Raw genomic sequence first — 25831 nt, 5'->3', positions numbered from 1 at the left:
TGGGCGGGTGGGCATATGGGAGCTCAGCCCTGGTGCGGGTTGCCACCGGTGCATCAAGCCACCTGAGGGTCTCTTTAACTGATGGGAGAGGCTGTTACATCTTTGCAGGAGGTCTCCTCTCTCCAGGAACTCACTCTGCAGGTGGGGGAGAGATATAAGAGAGGTGGAGGAAGAACTCAGCCTGGGTGTCTATTGTCTTGTTTATTTATTTATTTAGGACAGTGCATGTTAATGAACATAAATGTAAAAAAAAAAAAAATTACATGAATGTAAACATACCAGATTATAGCCAAGGGCTAATTTCCATCTGTTGTCCTTAAGCATAAAAATAGACATAATAATTCATAAAAAATTCATCATTCATTCATAATAAAAACTCCATCACCAAACTTACACATACACACCATTGTGTAGTCTGGGAGATGAGTGGATGATGGGGTGGGTGCAGTTTTCTCTGTGGTGGGGTTGGATGGGCTGCCCCTGCTGACCTGGGCCCCAGTCCGGATGGGCCTGGGCCCCCTTGCCCTGGTAGGTTCCAGAGTGTGGGGTTGCCTACTGTGGTCAGCGGGCGAGCTAGCCCCCAGGGAGGGGCCTCTGTCCCCTTCTGGCTGCCTGTGCCACAATTTTATCTCACAACTTAGACATTCACATTACTCACACTCTCATTACACATACATATAGGACCTTGGGGGTGGGCACGCTACACGGCATCCAGAAGACCGTCAGGGTGTACGACCTCACCTCTGGCGCCGTTGCCCACCTCTCAATTTTAAATACACGTAGACATTGAGGGCTATCGGGAGGGGCTATGCGCTTACCTGCTGCTCTCTGGCAGGTAGCTCCATGCCCTCCTGGGTATTAAATGCACCTTAGAACACACATGCATCAACACTACATATGAGCGGGCGGAGGGAGGTTTGGAGTCTTCATACACCCCCATTCTCTGTTGCCTGTTGGGGCGGGGGGCTGGGAGGAGGAGTTGGCCATCCGATTGGGGTCTGGAATGTGGGGCCTCCCTGCTGCTGCGGAGTCCGGGCGGTCTGCTTCTCTCCACCCCAGGGAAGAGGGTAACACTACCTGGGTCTGGGTGCAGTTTCCCCCTCTAGGGGCAAGAGTACCTAGACCTGGGGTATAGAGTGCGCTTGGGGAGTGTGATTGTGTGTACAGTGTCTATTTATGTCTGTCTCCACATTGGATGAGTGCTGAGTATTTGCATATGAGAGCATGAGGGTGGGAATGGATGTTCGTATCTGTGTGTGCCTGTTTGTCTGTGTCCATATGTCAGGTCAGGTATCAGACGCCACCTCTCTAGGGACTATCATCCACTGATCCACTAAATCAGTTTCTATCTGATTTCTGGCACTATATAAATAAAATTGAATTGAAGTGATCTTTTTGAAATCACAATAGAATAGCATTTTATTTAGACAGAGACATTAAATAATAATATTTAATATCAAATCTTAGTTTGGGGAACTGATCCCTGCAAGCATCAAAGTTTAACTTTTTCAGCCCAATTATTTAAGATTTTAAATTATAAAAATCTTTAAGATTTTTATCTTTTGCTTTTTTATCGAAAGGAGACCTGTCCAAAAAAAAAAAAAAAAAAAAGACCAGTAGCTAAACAGAAAAGGTACTGATCCTTCACAGGTTCAAAAGCATTATTTTATGGCACAGATCATGTAAGCTTCAGTGAAGAGACACAATACTCGATCACTTCTACATCATTTAAAAGTAGAATGGGAGGGAGAGCCTTCAGTTTTCAGGCCCCTCTTCTGTGGAACCAGCTTCCAGTTTGGATTCGGGAGACAGACACTATCTCTACTTTTAAGATTAGGCTTAAAACTTTCCTTTTTGCTAAAGCATATAGTTAGGGCTGGACCAGGTCACCCTGAATCCTCCCTTAGTTATGCTGCAATAGACGTTGGCTGCCGGGGGATTCCCATGATGCACTGAGTTTTTCCTTTCCAGTCACCTTTCTCACTCACTATGTATTAATAGACCTCTCTGCATTGAATCATATCTGTTATTAACCTCTGTCTCTCTTCCACAGCATGTCTTTATCCTGTCTTCCTTCTCTCACCCCAACCGGTCGCAGCAGATGGCCCCGCCCCTCCCTGAGCCTGGTTCTGCCGGAGGTTTCTTCCTGTTAAAAGGGAGTTTTTCCTTCCCACTGTCGCCAAAGTGCTTGCTCATAGGGGGTCATATGATTGTTGGGTTTTTCTCTGTTTCTATGAAGCGCCTTGAGGCGACTTTTGTTGTGATTTGGCGCTATATAAATAAAATTGAATTGAATTGAATTGAATCTTTTACACTATACAGTCTATTTCCTTAAGCCATTCACTGACAAAAAATAAGCATCTTCTTTAGGAACTAGTCTTCTTAATCTTTTGATCTTTAATTGTTGCCTTGCATCGTTTAATTATGGCATTAATCAAAAAAGCTATTTATTTTAACTTTTCACTTAATTAAGCACAGCAAGATTGGTGAATTCTCTCAAATGTCAGTTCTTTATCTTTCTCAAGGCTCACTTTATTGCAGACACTGCATTTTGCATGCAGAGAATATGTACATGTAGAAACTGCCTTGTGTGTGTGTGTGTGTGTGTGTGTGTGTGTGTGTGTGTGTGTGTGTGTGTGTGTGTGTGTGTGCGTGTGTGTGTGTGCGTGTGTGTGTGGGGTGACATGTTTGGTTGTGTGATGGAAACTGGTATAAACTAAAGAGAAGCTGATTAACCGATGTTGACATTAATGGTGGAATCCATGACTGAAACAACACGTGGCCTACCTCTGACACAGATGAGCCTTTGGGGTTTATCAATCAGTATGTTGAATCAATAATAGCTAAATATAGAACAAAAGGTGGAGGGGTAGGAGGAGTGGGGCTTGTTAGTCAGTTTTCAGGATTTTGACCACTCTCATTACTTATTATTAACCTGCTGTAACCATATAGTACAATCGTAGGCTAAAGGCAATTGTTTCATCTTATTTATTTGCTTTATTTTATTTATGCTTTATGCTCAAAACACACACACATATACACACAGACAATGGTTGCGCTGCTGTGCAACCACAGTATACAGACAAACATTTTTCCATTCTCTTTTAGATAAAAAAACTTTAGTATGCATCAGTGTGTAAAGACTTTTTAAATCCACAACATGACTGTATTACACAAGAAAAAATGAACAATGGATTATTAATTATTCACCTTTTCTCTCATTTTGTCTTCTAGTCATCGGGCACCAGTGTGGTGGTGGACATCGCAGTGATGGGTGAGGCTCATGGTTTGATCTCAGACCTGCTGGCAGACCCATCATTGCCCCCTAACACCTGCAGCTCTCTGAAGGCTGTCAGCAATCTCCTCAGCACCCAGATCAACCTCCAGCCACTCCACCGACCTCGCACCCCTGCAGACACCCACACCTGCTCTGACTCTGAAGATGGGCCAGAAAAAACAGAGAGACTCGCTATTCCAAAGGTTATTGCTTGTCTTTCTAGAAAAGTTGAGTTTGTGTAGTTCTGGCTGTTTTGTGGAATTTTACTTACAGCTAAAAACAAAGTTATGTCTGGTCTTCCAAAAGGAGAAGAAGAATCACTACTATTCAGTGTAAGATTTACAGTTATTGTAGATACATATGTTTAACTGTTTAGTGTGCTAGGCAAAGCAGATAAACGTGAATAGAAAAGTCAGTGCCAGTGCAAATTGTAGACACAGTTCTAAAACATAAATGTTAAAAGTAGGCTCAGTGGCTCACACAGTTTTTAGGTTACTGTTTTGAACACTTGTGTTTGTCCTGTTGCCGTCTTGTTTTTCCTGCTTTTTATTTTAACTGGTTGTGACAATGCTTGGATAAAATATAAAAATATGTATTCCCCAAAGGTTGGTAAAAACTTCCTTTTTTACTTTAGTCGCATATTTATATTTTTTACAGATTTGTCTACAAACACTGCTCTCCAAGCTGTGAAACGTGCAAGCTAGAAATGGAGACATGTTTTTGAAACAGGCTGCAGAGCTGAGCTATAACTGTTTACTTTGAAGGCAAAGCTTGTTCATTTCTAATTTGCGTCACATATTTTCAAGTTTTGCATACCACTTGGTTAGTAATTTGCAGGTTTTTGTAGACAAACATGAATAATGACAGGCAACCATGGCAACCTGCTAGCAACAAAACCAATCAGGGAGCAGTTTGTGGTGCAGCACCTTATTGCAACTAGTTTTACCAAGCAACAGCCAGAAAACTTTGGGAAACACATTTTTCCATAGGAACCAGTGCTGAACCAATAGTCAGCTCAATGTGTGAATAATCTCACACGAGAAACCTCAGTTAGCTAATGCTAGCTAAGTAGCATGCATAGATAAAAGTGTGGGGTTTTCTTTCTTTTTTTTCCTTTTTTATCTTTGTTGTGATCGTAGTTTTGGGTAGAACGGGACTAAAACAAAAGTAATGACAGAAAAAATTAACAGCCTCCAGCTTTGGGTGTGTGTTTTAGTACAACCAAATGCTAAACTATGGCGTTATTTTTGTGCCACTATTCTGAGCGCACGTAAAAAAAAAAAAAAATGGAGCGCATGTAAAAACATTTTGCAGGTGCATGTGTTGCATTTTGAGGAGAAATTTATTTTGAGCAAAGAAAAGCTAAATTTGAGTGAACAAAATTAATTGCTGCGTGCAAAAAATGTATTTTAGTGTTTGCTATTATCCATACACACACACAATAGCAGCCCCTCTCGCTCAGTTTTTGCATTTGCGCTCGCTCGCAATGTGTTGCTTGCGCTCTCAACATTTCTTCCCGTGCGCGTTCAACTGTTTCTGTACACAGTTATATTTGTGCCACAAAACCAGCCAGTCACAGACTTGGATGCAAAAAAAAAATCGGATTGGTCTCAGACTGAAGAAGTCACTTCAGTCACAAAAGTCACTTGGATAAACTTTTGGAGATTTACTTTCCTGGATGATTAAGAATGCATCAAGACATATATATGTATGATTTGTATCACCTTCATGTTTCCCTCTCACCACATATCCAAACCAATATCATGACCAGCAGCTTTTACAGCTGTGACTCCAGCAAACATCAGCTGATACTAGAAAGTAATTAAATAAATTCTAACAACAGCTGATCAAGCTTGAACGTGCTGATGTTGTTTAGCGCAAAATCCGCTGGTTTCCTCTTTCTGTCGCAAAGTGGGCGATAAACAAACAAGAGAGACAGGACTTGTGGCAGAAAAGCCGATCAGCTGATCATTGATCAGTTTCATGATTGAAGTAGCAACAGGAGAGGGAGGGGAGAGGATGAGAGAAGAACAGGCAGGTGTGCAGCAAAACACAGAATAACTCCAGCTTTGTGTCTTTTTTTCATTCTAGCTGAATTGGTTAATCCAACCTTTCGTTGTTTATACCGTTACAAAAACAAGCAAACATAAAAATGAAAAGTCACCATCGGTCCACCGGGCAAATGTATGCCCAATGGCCAGTCCAGCTATGCGGTCAGCTGGTGGGTAACAGGCATCTCCGAAAACGTTTAGAGCACTTTTGCAAATATGCGATGTCTTGATAATTCGAGCAGATATTTGAAGTTTACACAGCACCATTCTTGCATGAAAATATCTTTAAAGTTTATTTGTGACCCAGAAAGAGTAATATTTCAAACTCCGCCACTCTGTGTTCCTCCGCCACTGCCTCGTTTGAGTTTTGGACGAAATGGATTCTGGGATACTGCATTTCGTCATTTTGAACTGATTGGAGACCAAAACAGCCAATCAGGGTTTTTTGCATCCAAGTCTGTGATTGGCTGGTTTTGTGGTACAACTATAACGGTGTACAGAAAGAGCTGAACGCACACGGGAAGAAATGTTGAGAGCGCAAGCAACACATTGCGAGCAAGCGCAAATGCAAAAACTGAGCGAGAGGGGCTGCTGTTTGTGTGTGTGTGTGTGTGCATGGATAATAGCAAACACTGAAATACATTTTTTGCACACAGCGATTACCTTTGTTCACTCAAATTGATCTTTTCTTCGCTCAAAATAAATTTCTCCTCAAAATGCAACACATGCACCTGCAAAATGTTTTTACGTGCGCTCAAATTTTTTTTTACGTGCGCTCAATTTTTTTTTACGTGTGCTCAGAATAGTGGCACAAAAATAACGCCATACTAAACAAGTAAAGGACGATCTAACAAGGAAAGATACATGCCCAGCATTATATCAATCACAAGACAGCCTCCCCCTATCTAAAAAATGTCTTTATTATCTATATTGTGAATATTCACAAAACTAACACTGAAACATGTGACTGATATCATAAACCTATCCAGAAAATGAGTAGTAAGGGCATGAGGAATAGCTCAAGTTAGAAAGAGAGTATTTTTTTCATATAAATCTTTTTACAAGAGGACTCATCTGCTGTCTGTTAGAAATAATGTAGGTTCAAGGCACTTTGCATTGGCTTTACTGTTCAGATTCGTAGACAGATTCATCCTTTATGTATTCTTTGTTTGTTTTAATTTCAGGGTTTAGAACCCCACTCAAAGTTTATGCAGAAAGATGAAGAAGTAAAAGGTTTTCATTGCTATATACTAGTGATGCTATTGATTGTACCTAAGCAGTGATGATCAGCAGATCACCCTAACCTCAAAGGTTCATGGTTGCCCATGAATAACCAATGAATAGAGGGACATACAAAAAATGAAAACTGGCATCACTATAGTTATGCCAGACTTATTATACTTCCCTCTATTATATTGAGTGAGTAAAGTAAAAAGTATTAATAATGTGCTCATAAAAACACAAAAATATTTAATTATATTTAAGCTATGTTTTTTTAGTTGTATTGTTGTACACACACACACACACACACACACACACACACACACACACACACACACACACACACACACACACACACACACACATACAGGTATTTACCAGGTATGTCTCTTTTGGCACATATCAGCGATCTTTTCCATTTCCTCCCTCACTGCTAGCCTGGTGGGGGCCTCTAAGATAACTAACAATGACGCAAATTCTTCCAGGGGGCTTTTTAATGTTTTACAAGGCCAGTGCTTCAAAATGTATGAAGGCACTCAACGTGAGCAAGGAAACTAAATAAAGTGTGTGATGCAATGCAGGACGGCCTACCAGGAAAGTGACTAGCAGCTTTAACAATGCCTGAGTGCACTCAAATGCCTGAGCCATGTAGTGGAACTCAATGAGATGCTGCCTCATTTTGGCTCACTGGGGATTTGTGAGACTGCATGTGGCAGTGGGTAATGTAGGTGATTCAACTCACTTGCACTGGCCTGTTGTATGGCTCTGAACTAAGGACAGACTATTGGTGACTGAGCTACAACTAAGCTTTGACCTTGCACAGCGAGACAGCAAAACCCTGTTTTTTTTCTTAATTTGTAGGTTTTGCTTGTAGTTCTTATTGAAAGTGTATCATTTGGCTGTTTATGTTATCAAGCTGCTACTGTTCAGGATATTTTTCTAATATTTAGCAACTTCCAGCTTCTGAACTAGCTTGTGTTAAACAAATTTTCTCTTTATATTAATCCTAGCAAACTTTGAAAATGGTTACATTTTTACAAAGTTACTATACGATTTTATAAGATTGGCTCATAACTTATTTTTTATGCAGTGAAACCAATTTTCAAGTTTTTTTGTCACTTTTTCAAGCTACATTATTGTTGCATGAAGATGTTTCAGATATGCCCTTTAAAGTGGAATACCCCATAGTAATAATAAAATTTACAATAGAAAAAGCGCCAACAGCCATTCTCTCTCAGCCCACCCTTTTCTCTTTTACTCGCCTCCTCAGTCATTCGTTCACACTCTGCTTGAGATCTTTGAATAGATTAAGTGCCACAGAGCAGAGTGAGCATGTGTGTATGTGAGGTTATCTGCTTGAGTGGATGCAAGTTTATTTTAGAAGAACATCAAATGTGATCCTCTGCTGCCCTCTATATTCTGCTGTAAATGTGTTTGTGTGCTCCCTTCAGAAAAATATGAGCTCATTAACTGCGTTCAGCTCATGGATTTACAGAGAAATGTCTAACACTGGGTTGATTAACACCATGGGGACGTGGTGCATGTCTCCCTTCTACTCTCTTTCACAACTGTCAAGTGTGCTCAGTGTGACCCTGCTTTCATCTGTATCTGTGGCCTCCACCTACAAAGCCGTTCCCTTTTTTGGGGTTGCCTCTCCGGTGCACCGTTGTCACTTTCATTTGCACCAAAGTGGGTGAAATTGATTCACAGTGGTTTATGCTTCCTAACTGAACGCAGTGATATCTCTGAAGTTTGACTGATTTTGACCACTGTGACGAAGAAGCATTCTCTTCATCATTTTTAAGCTGCGTTTTATTTAAAAAATCCCTTTACTTTTTAGAATTTCATAATGTTGCCTTAGCTACTTACCATTAGGTAACATCTACATGTTCATCTGTATTTCAGCGTCTCAGGCGGAGTCTTCCCCCAGGATTACTTAGGAGAATTTCATCAACTTGGACCACAACCACATCAGCTACAGGGCTGCCTACCATCGAGCCAGGCCCTGTACGCAGAGACCGCTCAGCCAGCAACAAACACACTACAGAAAGGTAACACGTCTTACTCAGAAGGTTTAACATTACTGTCATTTCTTTATCTGACTTTTCTCCTCCAATAAACCAGTGATTTTTGGAACAACTCAGTGATGATGACCATCTCAAAGAGTCGCTCCATGTCTGCCTCCTGTGCTGCCTCTGTCACATCCAACCACCTGTACAGCAAACCACTGGGAAGACCAGGTGTGTGTCTGTGAATCTATTTTACTGCAGAGTGTAGAACATTTCAGTTATTTTGGGTAAAAACAAAACAAACAAACAAAAAAAGCGAGTATTGATTTACAATGCAATCTTTTTCAGGTTTCCCTCCCTCCAACATATCACCTCTGGGCTCTCCTTGCTCATCTCCTCCTGTCCAGGGCACTCCTGCCTCCAGCCCTACGATAAAAATATGTTCAGTGCAGCTTCCTGAGCCGGCTGGGCCACTAACAGAGCTAGTACCTGGCTCTGTGGCCCCCAAAAGCCACCACAGAACCTTAACTCACAGCCAGAGCGCTCCGAGCTCCACCACCACTCACTGGCGGCCTCCATCACTCTGCGGCAGGTAATTTACACGCTATCACATACTAAATCAGTTATTTACTTACAATATATAGAGCGATTCTGACCGCAGAAAATTTGATTGTACAATTTATGTGTCATCTGCGTGTGAGTGGGGGAAATTAGTCACGTCATTAGTTTGCTCTGAGAATAAAGCAACATCCAAATTACCAGATGAGAGAGATCAATTAGGATGGACCGGTGTGTATACTCTGAATGCTTGTGTCTCTCTGCTCTCCGTTAGCTGTGGCAGGCCGTACAACAATCGACTAAACAACGGGGTAGAGTCTGAAGACAAAGGAGACAGAATACCCCACCCAGGTAATCAAGTAAAAAAATACATATTTTTCTGTTTATTCCAGATACAAATTAGAGCACAACTGATATTTCAGCAGATATCAGTTGTTTGTCAATCTACTGGTGTCGGTATTTACAGCAGCCAATAAATGTAAATTGAAAAAGTAAAGAAGAAACAACAGAAACACCCTTCAGTTATATACAGTTGCATAGTTTACGACATTCAAGCAGAATGTAAACAAGAAATCCACCACTCGTTATGGCAATAAATGAGTTTGTTTTTGACACAAATTTTAGTAAGGATTCATAAATTTGTTTGTTTCATGTGTCTGAAACAAAAACATATCGGCTTACATATCGAGGTCTTTTAAGGTCTCGACCTTAAAATAATCTTATATAAGGCAGGATCTAAATCAAGGGCGCTTCACCTAGGACAGCTGAAGTTTTGGACATTTGGATTTTGATTATGTTTTCATGGAGTCATTATAAAAAAAAGGTCTTATAGTTAACATTAACATAGGATTAACTCCAGTTTTTAGTTAAACAGAAACATCTTTGTGTTCTAGTGATAATGTATTCTCAACAGAAGAAACACGTCTGTGTTCACTTCTAATGTGTTTAGTCCTTTTTAATGTGTCAAATCCAATGTGGCCATAAGTACTAGTGTGATTATTAAAGCTACCTTTCTAAATCGTGTCATGTTTTTCCAGATGAACGCGCAGTAGCGTCATCAGACTATGATAGCACGTACGACAGCACCTATGAGACCAACCACAGTGACAGCAGCGACTTTGCACAGAATGAAGAGGAAGCAGAGGGAGGCAAGAAGCCTCCTGAAGCAAGGGAAGGTTGCAGGGAGTATCCGAATGACGGCATTGTTCTTCACCCTGTCCTGCTCTCTTCAGAGGTAGACAATCAGACCTCACTTAATGTCCTTCCCCCAAAATAATTTCATTAAGAAGGAATAATTGAATCGACAATAAGAGCAGCACTACATCATTTGCGAATTATGTGAAACCATCTTATGATGTCATGAGCTAGCTATCCTCTATTAAGCAGCAACTATCTTTGAAAGTTACTTTAAAAAAGCTGGTTTTGCTTTAACAATATAAGTCAATGAGGCACAAAACAAATTTCCCACGTGTGGGACTAATAAAGGTTATCTTATCTTATCTTATCTTATCTTATCTTATAACATTACGGTCACCTGTCTAATATTGTGTTGTTCCACCTTTTGCTAGCAAAACAGGCCTGACCGAAGGTGTGCTGTGGTATCTGGCAACAAGATGTTAGCAGCAGATTCTTTAAGTCCTGTAAGTTGCCAGGTGGGGCCTCGCAACATCCTACAAATGTTCGACTGGATTGAGATCTGGGGAATTTGGAGGCCAAGTCAACACTTCAAACTTGTTGTGCTCCTCAAACCATTAATGAACCATTTTTGTTTTGTGGAATGATGCATTATCCTGCTGAAATAGGCCAGAGCCATCAGGGAATACCGTTTCCATGAAATGGTGTACATGGTCTGCAGCAGTGCTTAAGTAGGGAACATGGATTTCAGTATCCTGGTGCCAGGTGTTCCAAAGTAAGCAACAGGCATTGATTTACAAAGAAAACATGACTCATCAGACCTTCTTCCATTGCTCTGTGGTCCAGTTTTGATGTTGTTGGAACTTTCAGCAGTGGACACTCTGACTGGTCTACAGCGATGCAGCCCATACGCAACAAATTGCAGTGAAATGTGTATTTCGAAGCCCTGCGACAGACTGGCGACCTGTCCAGGGTGTACCCCGCCTTTCGCCCTATGACAGCTGGGATAGGCTCCAGCGCCCCCCGCGACCCTGAAAAGGATAAGCGGAAGCGAATGGATGGATGGATGTGTATTTCGAAACCAACATCAGCATTTTGAGTTACAGCAGCTCATCTGTTGGATCAGACCACACTGGCCAGCTTTCACTCCCCACATGCATCAATGAACATTGCCCGCCGATGACCCTGTGGCTTGTTCACAGCTGTTGCTTCCTTGTATCACTTTTAATAGATACTGACCACTGCAGACTGGGAGCACCCCACAAGTGTCATAGGTAGGACCCAAACGTGGGCCTCACGGAGCACAACGTGAAAACTCAAAAACAGGTTTATTGATTTGAAAACTTAACCAAAACATGAGGCAGGAACAAACCATCTAAACTGGGAAAAACATGAGCAGGAAGAAACACACTTATCTGACTGATGTGATGGGGGAAGCAAAACTGAACATCATACACACGAGAATGAAAAGAACTAAATAAAACAGGAAGTAAAAACACTGAGACCACAACTAAGACATGTGAACTTGACACAGCGATTGGAGAATAAACACACAGAGACATGACTGACTGGGGGGATGAAGAAAGGGAACAAAAACATGATAACTAAACACTGACTTACCCAATAAGGAACACAGACTGGAAACAAAGAGAAACTAACATAATCAAACAAGAAACTATGAACCACAAATAGACATAATGAAACTCAGAGGCACTAGGAAAAAATGAATAAATAGAAGACTATGAAGCTCCAAACCAAAACTCATCTTAACCAGAACGAACCAAAAACCCTATAGAACAGTGAGAACTATAATACAAAGATAACGAAAAACAATGAGAAAAAAGACAAAAGTGTGGGTCGACGAACCAAGGATCATGACATCAAGAGCTGCAGTTTTGGAGATGCCCTGACCCGGTCTTGTAGCCAACACAAGTTCGCCTTTGTCCAACTTGCACTAATCCTTATGCTTTCCCATTTTTCCTGCTTCTTATGTAAAAGGCTCACATGGCCCCTAATATATCCCACCCACTAGGAGGTGCCACGACGAAGAGATAATCAGTGTTATTCTCTTCACCTGTCAGTGGTCATAATGTTATGCCCGATTACTGTATGTCTACAGAGTGCATTAAGTAAACCAATATTCCTACTGTTGTGTCACTGTGATGACTGAAATTTTTAAGTCCTAAAGGTTATTTTACCTTACGTCCAAATATTTCTTTCACCACCCTGAACTTCTCTTTGTTCACTTACCTTTGCCTGACAGGACAAGCCAAACTTGGCCCCAGAGACTCTGTTAATGCCAGGGCTGGAGCCTCTAATGAGTCAGCTTAACAACTGGAACTTTCCCATTTTTAGTCTTGTGGAGAAGACTCACGGCAAGACGGGCTGCATCCTCAGCCAGGTAAATACTTTGTTAGTGAGGAAATGTTGCAACTTTAATGAAAACAAATGGTCATTAATTCAATAAACAGGAACTCATATTGTTGAGATTACATTTGCAGTAGACTTATGTAATTAGCAGCTTAACTGGATAAAGATGTTAGCTTGTTAATGCAGGTGGTGGAAAAATGAATTGATTTCTAATATGCATGATTTGATATCCAGGTGATTCACTGTAGTGTGTGTTTTCCTCATGGTGGCATCTCCCAGGTTTCTTATAGGCTGTTTGAGGACACAGGTCTGTTTGAGACCTTCAGGATTCCTGTGCGAGAGTTCATGAACTACTTCCATTCTTTGGAAAATGGATACAGGGACATCCCTTGTAAGTAGAAGGATCACATATTTAAGAAAAAAACAAAAAATGATCCATCATTACCTTTTGCTGCCACAAGGTGGATGTGTTGCTCATGAAATAAACTTTTACAGTTTTTCTCAAATGCTAAAACACATTTCACAAACGTTACCACCAGGTCCCCCAATGTCCAAACACAACACCCTTCTCTAAAGCTACATAAACACAACCACACCTTCCCACTGCAAAACTCAAACTCCCACACCAAGAGAGCAGCTCGAAGCTGTCAAAACTGTAAACACTATACACAGCATTACACACTACAGCAAAACAATTGAAAACACAATGCTCAATTTGTGAGAAGGTTCTTTGTTCCATAACTGCCAATGCATATTTTAGAAACTATACAGTAACGGATCGTCGTAGATCTCTGCAGAGGATTAGGCATTTAGATTTGTGAGTTTCATATGAGTAGTATAAATCTATAGAAAATCCTGCATGTACGTACACTACTGTAACACAACTCAATGCAAAAACAGAATCTATTGCACACAACAGTAATCTTGAAAACATGAACAGGGTGTGAAGTTTTTTTATTTACGTTATTCACACCACACACACACCACAATCACTGTGCGGCATCATGTCGCTGAGCTGTTGCTCGCATCTCGTCCGTAATGATGGTGCGAGGTTGTCTTGCTCTCCCTCCTGGACCTTCTCCTCTCCCATGTTGGCCTTCTCCTCTTCCTCGTTGGTTGCTCCTCTTCCTCCTCTCATTTGAACTCCTCTTCCTCATTGGCCTGCTCCTCTTCTTCCAGGGCCAGCTCTTCTCCCTCCTCTGCATCAAATTCCTCTTCCCCTGACTCTGCCTTCATCCATTGTGTTTGTTTGGAACCTTCAGCATACTGTGCACTCTGAACTTGCTTTTACATGTGGGTACAGCATTAGCAACAAGTGTCTTCAATTTTGAGTCATTGTGTGTAGTGAATGACGCCAGGTGTGTTCCCTGCGTTCAAAGATTGGTGACTGTGGCAAGCATTTTGCATCACATGGGCTTTCATTTGAGGATATGAGCAGAGTTGTTTTGCAACATGTGTTTTAGCAAGGAAAAATGTGTTTAGATTTATGAGTACAGAGGGTTGTGTTTTGTGAATTGTGTCTTCATGTGACATGTGTTTATGGTACTGGAATATGGTGGCTACATTTAGTAAATGTGTTTAGACTACTGGTCATTTGGGTTACAGGATTGGCTTTTGTGTTTTAACATTTGAGAAAAACTGTAATAGCGTGTCTATTTTTCCTGCCTGCTGTTTACTGTGCAAATATATACTGAAAATGTGATGACACGAGCTTGAATTTATAGTGTGACAGATTAGATTATTTGAAGGAATATATTGTAAAATAGCTCCTAATCAAATACAAATAGATTTTAGCCTTTCTCTCAAAGCCTCCACAGGGTACATCAAGAGGGAATATTTTTACATGTTTGGGAATACTATGGATAAAGCCTACTTAGAGGCATCAATATCCATCTCATACATATGTGACGTTAATCAAACTATATCAGTCTTGTTGTCTATTTGTGACCCAGATTTTAAGCCATTGTTTGAATTGGCAGATTTACTCATAGCACTTCATTCATTATGCGAAAGACTGTGACCCAACATGTTTACAAGTTGTGTTCTTATTAAAAAACCTTCCAGTGAAACTTAATTAATCAAATCAATCAATTAATAAGTGTTTATTTTATATGGATTTTTATGTTACATCTCCATGTCTTCCATGGATTGTAACATTGTTTTTCTGTAAAAACGAGAGAAGTCGCTTCATCAGCCATGCACTGATGCAGTAGTAATCCATAGTATACAGTATACTTATATGTATACCAACTTTACATATTATATCGCCAATATATTTTAAAAGGACACTGCTTGCATTGAGGCCCAATGAGGTGACTACCGTGATTGAGGGTATTTAAAACTAGTCAAGCTGGGACTTTTCCACTACGCTCTTACCACCCACACTGTTGTGAATCAGCACTTCATTTTACTCTCCTCAGATCACAACCGGATCCATGCTACAGACGTGCTGCATGCTGTCTGGTACCTCACCACTCAGCCTGTGCCAGGACTGCCCACCCTGCTGACTGAGAACGGAGTACACACTGGTGCGCTGTCTCCTACGCATACATTAATCTTCCTGATATTTCATGCAAAAAAAAAAATCATAATTTTAATTCCCGTCTGCCAGACTCTAGCAAGCCTGTTTCCACGTTGGTGTAAATCTTAAAGCTTAAGACACTCATAACTGTACCTAGACTGTACAGGACAGATATTCAGTCAGAGGATCAAAGTGCATAGATTGAAAATTAAGCTGACAATTTTGTTATTTATGCATTAATAACTTCTGTCACAAGGGACCAAGCTGAATAATTAGGACATACATTTAGTCGTTCTCATGGGTCCTGAACCAGAGCTAATGCTCACAACTTAACTAGATGTCGTCCTCAATTTTTATTCATGCTTGTTTACAAGTTTTGGACGGCATCACAAGTGCAGTGTGATAGCAAAATTACCCAGATATTCCCATATTTATTTTTATTGAAAGTAATTTTTTAAAATTATTTTTTCCTCCTGTTTGGTCAATGGCAAGATACTAAAAGTTAGTGATAATGCTGGCATGTCCTGCAGAATGAAGTAGACTTGCAGGCAACATTTGAGAGGAGCGATCAGAGGTCAGAGTCACTGATAGTTTGCCTGTGTTGTCTCTTTGGATGTAGACTCACAGAACGGCATTACACCTGGTGCCACAGGATTCCTGGTGTCCAAAATGAACCCTGTGCTGCAGGAAGGCTATGGCTGCCTGGCTGGTCTTATCCCTGCCCTGGAGCTCATGGCCCTTTATGTAGCTGCTGCCATGCATGACTATGACCACCCTGGAAGAACCAATGCCTTTCTAGTAGCTACCAGTGCACCACAGGTAAATAAATACAGGAAAATGTTTGTGACCTGGAAGGCTTGAGGGAGGAGCCGTAGTGATGGCTGGATAGTGATCAATAAGACTGACGGATGGGAAAGTTCATTTACTGGGAAGCTAAAACTGGGAATGGAGTAGTGAAATGTCATCAATAAGGTCGCCCTGAGCGTTGTCCACATCAAGTTGTTGTGTGGATATTCATTAACCAAGTCCCTTCAGCAACTATACTGATCTTAGAATACTAACTGACTGAATTATTAGTTATGTGATAGTAATTAATGTTTTAAGGTAGATAAGCTCACAAAACTGAATGTCAGTAAGACGTCTTTTCATTAAGTTTATGTTTATGAAATGCTCCAGAGAGATGATAGGCAGCATATTACCAGTATTTGTTTATTATGAGCAGTGTAAACCTTTATAACGGTTCAGATGTAATTATGATGAGATAAGGAGTAATGTAAGCTGTCACATTAACTGCGCTTTGAGCTAAAATCTGCTTGTTTTGCTTATAATTAATATGAATGAAGCCGCTTATCCTGTTATCAAATGTTGTTACAAGAGCGTAAATGGTGTGAATATAAACGTACATAATGCTCAGACATGAGTACTGTTGTTAAAGAGCTTTAAATGAACCAAATACAAACATCAACATACAGCCAAAAGCAGATTAAGTTGTTAGTCTAAGCAGTTTACAGTTGAGACTGAGGCAATGCAGATACTGCAGGTTTTAGGCAACATTATGGTAAAAAAGAAAGCCAGAATTAGCATCAACAAAAAAACGGATTCTTGTCAAAGTTTTGATTCATGTATGAGTTATTTTTATTTTTAGATTTTGGTGTACCAAATCCTACCTTAAAACCTAACATGTAATATTAAACATGGTTTAGTAAGCGACTCATTACTAAACTGGGAAGATTCATTCATTGACAGATATGAAATATTAATTTAAGTTTCTCCTTCTCCATTTTAGGCTCTTCTTTACAACGACAGGTCAGTCTTGGAAAACCATCACGCAGCTGCAGCTTGGAACCTCTTTATGTCTCGATCTGAGTATAACTTCCTGGTTAACCTTGAACACGTCGAGTTCAAGCGCTTCCGCTTCCTAGTCATTGAAGCTATCCTGGCCACTGACCTCAAAAAGCACTTTGACTTCCTCGCAGAGTTTAATGCCAAGGTAAATCAAATAAGCTACATAAACAGTATAAAACATGACCATCCATCATTCGTCTGTAATTACAATGCTGTTACTGACTCGACTTGATATTTGAATGCAAACTATGATGTGATATTTAGAATCCCCATTTAACAGTTCAAATTTCTAAATGTTGCCAATACAAACAAGACACAGAATTTAAAGCACAGTTTTAACGATAAACATTTTAACGAGACTTTTTATGAAACTTTGACCTTATCTGACCTTGAAGAAGAGCTCAGAGGTCAAACGTGACACATTGTAAATCCTTAAATGGTACTTTCTATATATTGACAATACACGTTTTCCACCAACAACTTATTAAATTTTACCTTGAAGACCTTTATAATCCAAATTCTAATGGATTGTTAACGTCACAATAATCTACACGCCTACAAAGTTTTATTAGAAATCATTCAAAAATTTTGAGCTATCATGTATATGGACAGAAAGAGTGATACACACATGCAAACACTACCAAAATCATAACCTCCTTGAAAGAGATAATAAACATTTACTGCAGGCTCTTTTCATTTTTTTTCTGTAAAGGTCTCTTTCTGAAGTAACAGAGAATGTCTTTTTTTCACATTGTCTTAAATGCAAGGTCTATAAACCTTTCTACAACTAATCTATAAGCTCTGTTTTTGTTTTTGACAAAAACATCTTTCTAATTCCTTAGGTAGGGGATGAAGGAGTGTCTTGTATTGATTGGACCAATGAGAATGATCGATTGCTAGTGTGCCAGATGTGCATCAAGCTCGCTGATGTCAACGGGCCACTGAAGTGTAAGGAGCTGCACCTACAATGGACAGAGGGGATCGTCAATGAGTTCTATGAACAGGTATGTTCATGAAAATGTCTCCAATATATTCAGAGCGCAGTTTTGTTAAGTGTTCCCTTAAAAATAACTGCTTTCTAAATGTTCAGCATTTCACATAAAACTAACAAAACACAAAAAAACACAAGAATTATTTCAAAAAGAATTATACCAAAATATTCTTTCTTTAACTCTACACTTGCCCAAATCTTTAAATTTAAACAAAAAAAAACAACTTAATAAAATCAACCATTTATTACTTATATATCAGTAATGGTTTAACACAATAAAACTCTACCTAAAATCCAGTGTGATCAGACTGGATATTTTGCTAAAGCCTAACTTGTGTGCCAAAGTACAAGCAATTGCCAGATGCCAAAAACCAAATAGTTATACAAAAAACTTTGAAATACAGGAAGTGCTGTGATGCACAGGAGCGCCTCTAGTAGTGTTTTCACTGTCATCATTTGTAAATAAACCAAAGTCCTGTTAGGAGTGGCTGTTGCAGAACGTTTATTAGATCATTAATGAGAGATATGAGGTCATTTTTTTGTAATAGATTACTAACATAGTTTATGTATGATAAATATCTCAGTATTATTTCCATATTTCAGTCACATGAAAAATTATAAAGCTATGACAAGTTAAAACTATTTTACATTCAGGGATTAGGAGTTATTAATTGTAATTCAAGCTAACTTTCTGTACAAAAACAATACTTATTGTGTTTGATGTCACTGTTTTACTAACGAATCCTGTCAATATCAACCAATATCTTGTGAGAGTTAACCAAAAATGTTCTCATCTACAGCCTTATCAGTGATAAACACAATGTGATTTTCAGTGAAGGAAAATCCAAACACAGAACATTCACAGGAGTCAGTCAACATGACAAATAAATCCAGTGGGCAAAAAAGAGTAAAAAAAAAAAAAATCTAAAAACAGAGGTCAGAGTTCACACAGAAGAAAACAAGGCAAGACAGAAAACACAACAAACACTAAGAATTCCCGGAAACCTTCCAGATTCCTAATTTCTTTCTAAGTACATTCTTCATTCCTTTCTTTGAATCCTCTTAACGTCTTAGCCCTTCTGCCAGACATGTGAGTAGAGGAGGCGAGTAAGAGACACGGGGAGTCAATCAAGGAAACAGGCATTTAACTAAATGAGACATCCTGGCTTTGGAGTCGGATTTTTAAAACAATGTCAAGTAAATATGATGTTTGGCATGGCGGCATCCTAAATTGTTTTGGTGCAGACCAACTACTGCTGTGTTTCATTATTTCAGATGTCATTCAAGCATAACAGTGTGCTTCACAACTTTATTATTGAGGCCATCTTTCAAATAAATTGACATTGTGTCAAGATATCATACCTTTTTCTTTTATCAAACAAATACACAAGTAGTGAACTGAACAGTTCCTAAAATAACTTATTTGTAGATCCCTCCTCCCAGTGTGGTGTGTGTATTTCAGCAGTTTAGCACAGAGGTAACAACACTTCCACAGAAAGGATACACCTGTTGATCCTTCGTTACATCTGCTCTGGCAAGCTTTCTGTCTCCTCAATCCTCTGTCCTTCAAATTCATTTTAGGAACTGAGACAGTCATGTAATGAGATTGCTGTCCAGGTCACAGGCAGGGGGACGGAAAAGACGAGAAAAGAGGAAAAGTCTCTTGACTACACAAAGTAGCAAGACAATGAGGCAGGGAATAAAGGAAACTGGGAGAGTGACATTACAGAGGTGACAGGAAATTGGAAATTAAAGCTAAGAAACAGACACAATGAACTAAACCTTTAAAAACTTCCAGTATGCATGAAAGGCATTTCATTTCTTGCCCCTAGAACATTTCTCTAAGGTATAAATGTGTAGCCACATGTTCCCTCTGACAATAACTGAATATTGAAAACATTTACCTATTAGCTCATGTATTTATTACAGCCGCTGTAGATGGATGCCTGGCAACAAATCCTGCTATAAACTCACAAGACCATAAAGATAACAAGCAAGGATTTTGTAGACAGCATAGCACTAATTTGAAAACTTTATTTATTTCTCAGCGGTACCCACAATATAAATTCCTCTCAAATCAGGTCTTTATGTTAGACATACAGGCTGGGACAGAAGCTTGTTATCACAAGGTTGCTTTGACAGCCACCAAACTTAGCATCAGAATGTGTATTATCTATTTAATCCTTTTTAATGAAGGGAAAACTCAGAGAAAGGATATCAAACCAGTGTTCAGCAGCGAGAAACCTCTAATCTGAACATTGCTGATTCCCGAGGAAAGCGACATGCCTCTCATGTCTGCTGCTTAGCATTCTGGTGTTCCTCTGGAAGCTTTGGCTCAGTTGTCTTAAAAAACTTTATGGATTATGTAAGTCCTTTGAGTGACAGCATCCCGGGGGGATGGGGGTTGGGGGTGAGAGACAGGGTGGCGAGGGACAGAGCGTATGCGCATGCTTTGCTTTCATAGAGGCGCATGACCTAAATGTGCCATCCTTTGACAGCACTCATTCACAGTCGCACTGAGGAAGATCACAAGTGGAACGAGGCTCTCTGTGACATCAGAGTCAGCGCAGATATAAACGCACACACACACACAAACATGCGTGAATTTTCATCATGCACTGCAATGCACCAATTTAATATTCTACACTTTAAAAATACTCACTTAAAACAAAGTTTCTCTGTTTGATTGTGCCGTGTCTATAAATACACACACACACACACTTTTCACACACAACCACTAGTGCAGTGCACTGACGCCATCCAGGTTTCTGGTTTCCATAGCAATTGGAGCTCTTGGCCCTCTGTCCTCCCGGTGAATAGCTTTGAAAGCTCTAACATCATATAACAAACATAAAAGCACAGTACAGGACTGTCACGATGTATTAAAATACAATACAAGCTGTGTGGTCGTGGGTAATCCAACACAAACCACACGATTTGGGGCAGATATGACTCCGCTTTGGTTTTCTTTATGTGGCCTCCATTTACAGTATACGACTGTTACATAGATAAATACTTAAACAAATCATAATTACAGTTTATCTGATGCGGAGTCGTGCACCCAATCTATACATACACAGCAAAGATAATTAGATTTGTGTCTGCATTTACTGGTGGTGACCATGTGGTTACAAATATAAAGATCACAGTCACCATTACTCTGGAAAATTTCTGCAGACAGCCTCATTTGGATGACTGATACATACAGATCGGCCATAGTTTGAACTGATGTTTTTCTATTTGTAGTCTTCTTGACCTACTTTCAAGAGACTGTGCCCAGAGGCAGCATATCTGGAAGTTTCTGTGCTTGCCACTTGAGTTATACAGAAGACTAGATGCATAGCTGTGTTTACCTTTGAGTGATATCGTGTTTAATTCATATATTGATTTATTTTAATACAGAAATTAGTTTATGCTGTGTAAAAGCCCTTATTCTCTGCCATCTTTAAAAATGTACAGCTCTTGAAGGAGAGAGTGCAAGACACATCATTTATATTTAATAATTCCTGTTATTCTTACGTTTTCATATTTGTACTCTGCCAGGGCGATGAAGAATCATCCCTGGGCCTTCCCATCAGCCCGTTCATGGACAGGTCTGCTCCACAGTTAGCTAAACTGCAGGAATCATTCATTACTCACATCGTGGGACCACTGTGCTCCTCCTACGACTCAGCTGCTCTTATGCCGGGACACTGGGTTGATGAATCTGAGGGAGACCAGGAAGGACAAGATACAGAAGAGGAGGATGAGGATATGGCAGATGAGGATGCGTCAACAAGTTCTGACACCTCGCGTATGTCAGTCTCTTGATTATTCATGTTGTAGGGAATACCTAACGTATGTCGCTGAATCGTTCCTGTGAGTATTCACTGCATGGGAGGACATGTTCCAGGATAGACTTTCTGTCATTATTTTTGACTCATTTATCGACATTTAATGCAGCTAGTTTCTGCTGCTGTGATAGATGCAAAAAAGACACACAGTATTAATAGTTGAGAACACTATTAATTACTACACATATTCCTAATGGGATAAATAGTTATCATTTGCTTTCTTGCAACAACAAGTGCAACAGTTATCATCAGCATCTATAATTTATTATTTGAAATTCCAGTTCTTTTGATTTTCATATATATGATGCTCATTTCATCATCCCCCTGCAAGTGCAATGTTAGTTTCTCTTTTTACAGTAGTTACGTGCGTCACGCTCCCTTTATTCCTGTAAGTAAAAATAAAAAAAACAAACAAGGAAACCACAGTACTCTTAAATTTTGCTTTTAGCACAAAAATAATATATGTGTGTATATATATATATATATGTTAATTATCTCACTGTAAAGGTGCAGACTCACTGTTTTCCTGTTTCATGCCTTTCTCGTAACGCATGTGTAAAATGAATATGATTCCTATCTTGTAGCTCTCTGCAAGAGAGCAAATGAGCATGTTTCCCGAAAATCTTCTATTTCTACTCTTTTTCAATCCCAGAATCTTCTCTAACTGTTGGTTTTCTGTCTGACAGAGCGGCAAGAAGCCAAAAAGGTGAGCAGGAGGAAAGTGTTTTGCCAGATCACACAGCATCTTTTGGAAAACCATGAAATGTGGAAAAGAGTGCTTGCTGCAGAAGCCCAGGAGGAGGCTCAGGAAGAGAATCCAAACTGCATTGGCAAGCCCACCGATCCAATAACAGCCATTCACGAGGAAGAGGAGGAGCAGGCAAGCAAAGAGGAGTTGACTGATGGCCTTAATGAAAGGGAAGAGGTGCCAGCTATAGAGGAAGAGGAGATCTTTCCACAATTGGACACTTCAGGAGAAAAAGAGGAAGAACCTGAGTGAAATGATGAACTCTGACCTCCTCTTAAACCAGGAATCTGAACGTTGTCCAAAACGTTTTTGGGTTTTTTTGTTTTTCTTTCCTAACTAAACTCTTTATATGGTAGCCAGCACATCACTTTGACACAACACTGTAGAGGATGTTTTGGGTAAAATGTGCCTAACAAAAACAGGGTTGAGGACAGGGATAAACTCGTACCCAGTGCATCTGACGAGGAGAGAGATGTGAGATGAGCAAGAAGATGAAGCGACAAATGAGGGAAAATAGAGAAAAACTCAGACTGAGTAATCAAGATGGAGTGCATTTGTTTGTTTTGCTGTTTGTTTTAGTTTGGATTTGGCACCCAGACTGCTCATCTTGCACTATGGGCCAACCACGCTGATTCACATCTTCACTCCACCAGTGAGTAATACACTGTCACCCCGCTCCCCCCTCCCACACACACACTCCTGCCTTTAGTTCCCATGCTATCAGCACACTTTGGAGCCACGCAGCTGCTCGAGGATGTGCACCAGGCCCCTTCTCCGTGAACACAATGGGATGAAAGCCAGCGGAAAAGCCGTGTCCACTGAGCCTCTGCCACGTGAATTTCAGGAGGAGATTGAAAAAAAGAGCCAGTGGTCATGCATTGTGTACACACACTTCACACAGACACACACAGTGCTATAGCAGAAACACACTCCATGCTCAGAACAGATAGGAAGTTTAACAAAGAACTCTGTTGCACCAAAAGCTTTATTCTCATTCAAGGAAAAACATACAAAGCAATGTTTTGTTCTTGTCAAACAATGTTAGTCAGCAATCATTTCTCCCTTTCTTTTGTTATAATTGGTTCAGCGCACCTACACGTTTCCAGTCTGCATAACTCAGGAAGGCAGAAACCCTTAGAGATCGAGAAACAAAAAAAGGACCTCTAGTGTTCTTGTCCTTTTAATTGTCACTGCTTCTGCCTTTTTTGTCACTTCAGTGCGTCCCCAGCAGAGTGTGGTTCTCTTTGTGCAACACCTAATGCACATTAATATTAATCACACTACAGCTAACTCTCAAGAAAGAAACCAGTCGGTAATATAAGGTGTTTTCATATTGCAAGCACATATAATCTGTGCCCACATTTATGGGACCTCTCAACTTGGATCAATCTTTAAGGGATTTGTTAAAGAGAAGAGATTCTGTTTCTCTCCAGTGTAACTTCTAGGCTGGTATGTAGGCCAAATGTTTCAGAAAGTGCAGTAATCCGCCATAGTGGACTAGGCCAGAGCTGAGTCACAGCTCCAAATTACCCAAGAAGATTTACGTTAATAAGACATTTCAACACTGTGAGGCTTATTGCCATGCAGGAGGTGCTGTGCGCCCACAAAAAAACTATACATGGAAGCGTATGACCGGGTCCACACGCATAGGGGTATTCTTTCAAACAGGGGTTTTCTTTTGTTGTTCTAAGTAAATAAATCTGATAAAACACCCTTAAAATGTTTCTGTCCACATGAATGCAAAAGCAGTTAACGAGCCAAGAGTCAGTGATGTACATCTACAGTTGCTTAAAATTGCCTCATGTAAACAAAAGATATGATAGCGTGAACTTTGACCTCTCGAGCCAAAAAACCTTTGGAAAGAGTTTAGAAATATCAGCACCATGAAGCCTATCTGTGTTTTGGAGTGACTTTTAATGATACATAGAAAAAGCTGTTAAAATAACTTTAAAGACCTAGTTGTTTCACTTCCATAAAAAGCCAAAGAAAGTTATAGTGGAAACAGTAAGCCCCTTACATTTCTGAATCCAGCTTAATAATTAACCACATGTACACAAATATATGATATTTACTATCTATTTATTGAATGATGTAGTTTACCTACTATTTTTTGAGAGACTATTTCTCTTCACTCTTTTATTAATGTCACTGTTTGCGCTCGTCTTTGATGTCCTTGGACATTCATATTTGCTGTAATGGAAGAAAATGTGTGAAAAAAAAGAACAGCCTCGGTAATGAGGCTTATTAATGGAAGAATCCTTTCAGCTGGACTTGGAGCTGCTCATGAGAGGTCAGAGGGGTCTCAGATCTTTGTCACAGTTCAGCTGATTCTTTCTGGTGTAAGTCTTTGAAGATGAGCCAGTTCAGTTGGATTCAAAATCATGTGATGATCCACTTCTCCAATTCTCCAAACCATATTACAGGGATATGCAGTGTAGTGTATTTGATCTGACGTCAGAAAAGCAACAGGGGCTCTTTGTGGATTCAGATCTCAAGAATTTAGGTTACTTAGTTTCTTCATGCAGTGAGTTGTAATGGACAGTTGTTTTTCTTTTATCATATTTGCAAAATAAAAAATGGATGCATTCATTTTGACAAGACTTTTTTTGGGAACCTGCCTGACACTTGAGGTAGGATCAAGGTAGAGATATCGAAGAGGCAGTACAGCATTGTTGACCTGTAGCAATGGATTTTCTGCTTCTGTGGTAAATCTCTGTAGCAGTTTGACAGATTTTATTATTTCATAACGCAACAATTTCAAATCCCTCAAAGAGTGTAAACAATTTGAAGCCACAGACGTCACGCGTGACAGGCTAGCTTTGGCTTGGCAATTCTACTTGTACCTGAAGTGATTAGACAGGGATTAGAGGAGAGCATTAACAGGGCGGAAACATTTACAATGAAAACAGCAGCGCTGAAATTAAACCTAAAAAGAAAACTGTGACAGAAATATAAAAAGCAGCATTACACTTTTCAGTAAGTGTACACTTTATGCAGTTAGATGTTAAACACTGGATCTCAGTCACTAAGAAATACATCAAACAGGCTTGTTTGCTTATTTTTACTGGCTACCTTTACTTGTCCTATTGTAACCCAATTTCTTAACTCAATTAGAGTTTTGCTAATACTCTGGTAATACTGTGTAAATCTGCAGCTGTATCCATTGCACTGTTATCAAAATGTCCATTGTGCAAAGGAGGGCTAAACAGTGCAGCATAATTCCCTTTACTGCTTATACCCTGTACTTACAAAGGAGTGCAGTACCACAGCTTC

General features: G+C 39.9%; 1 protein-coding gene across 1 annotated transcript in view; it reads left to right on the top strand.

Moving 5' to 3' along the window:
* Positions 1 to 25310, top strand: part of LOC101484372 (cGMP-inhibited 3',5'-cyclic phosphodiesterase 3A) — a 69203-nt gene extending 43893 nt beyond the window's left edge. Inside the window, exons 2-15 of the mRNA XM_012917068.5 lie at positions 3235 to 3480; positions 8455 to 8600; positions 8674 to 8789; positions 8907 to 9150; positions 9391 to 9467; positions 10154 to 10350; positions 12514 to 12651; positions 12900 to 13011; positions 15041 to 15148; positions 15761 to 15960; positions 16928 to 17131; positions 17829 to 17990; positions 21521 to 21770; positions 22497 to 25310. Of these exons, the coding sequence (XP_012772522.3) occupies positions 3235 to 3480; positions 8455 to 8600; positions 8674 to 8789; positions 8907 to 9150; positions 9391 to 9467; positions 10154 to 10350; positions 12514 to 12651; positions 12900 to 13011; positions 15041 to 15148; positions 15761 to 15960; positions 16928 to 17131; positions 17829 to 17990; positions 21521 to 21770; positions 22497 to 22810 (2514 nt within the window). The 3' untranslated portion in view covers positions 22811 to 25310. The remainder of the gene's footprint in view (positions 1 to 3234; positions 3481 to 8454; positions 8601 to 8673; positions 8790 to 8906; positions 9151 to 9390; positions 9468 to 10153; positions 10351 to 12513; positions 12652 to 12899; positions 13012 to 15040; positions 15149 to 15760; positions 15961 to 16927; positions 17132 to 17828; positions 17991 to 21520; positions 21771 to 22496) is intronic.
* The last annotated feature ends 521 nt before the right edge of the window (positions 25311 to 25831 follow it).

The sequence above is a fragment of the Maylandia zebra genome, linkage group LG14, assembly GCF_041146795.1.
Source record: "Maylandia zebra isolate NMK-2024a linkage group LG14, Mzebra_GT3a, whole genome shotgun sequence".
Classification (NCBI taxonomy): domain Eukaryota; kingdom Metazoa; phylum Chordata; class Actinopteri; order Cichliformes; family Cichlidae; genus Maylandia; species Maylandia zebra.
Note: the sequence above shows the minus strand (reverse complement) of the source record. Positions and strands in the feature narration are given on the sequence as shown.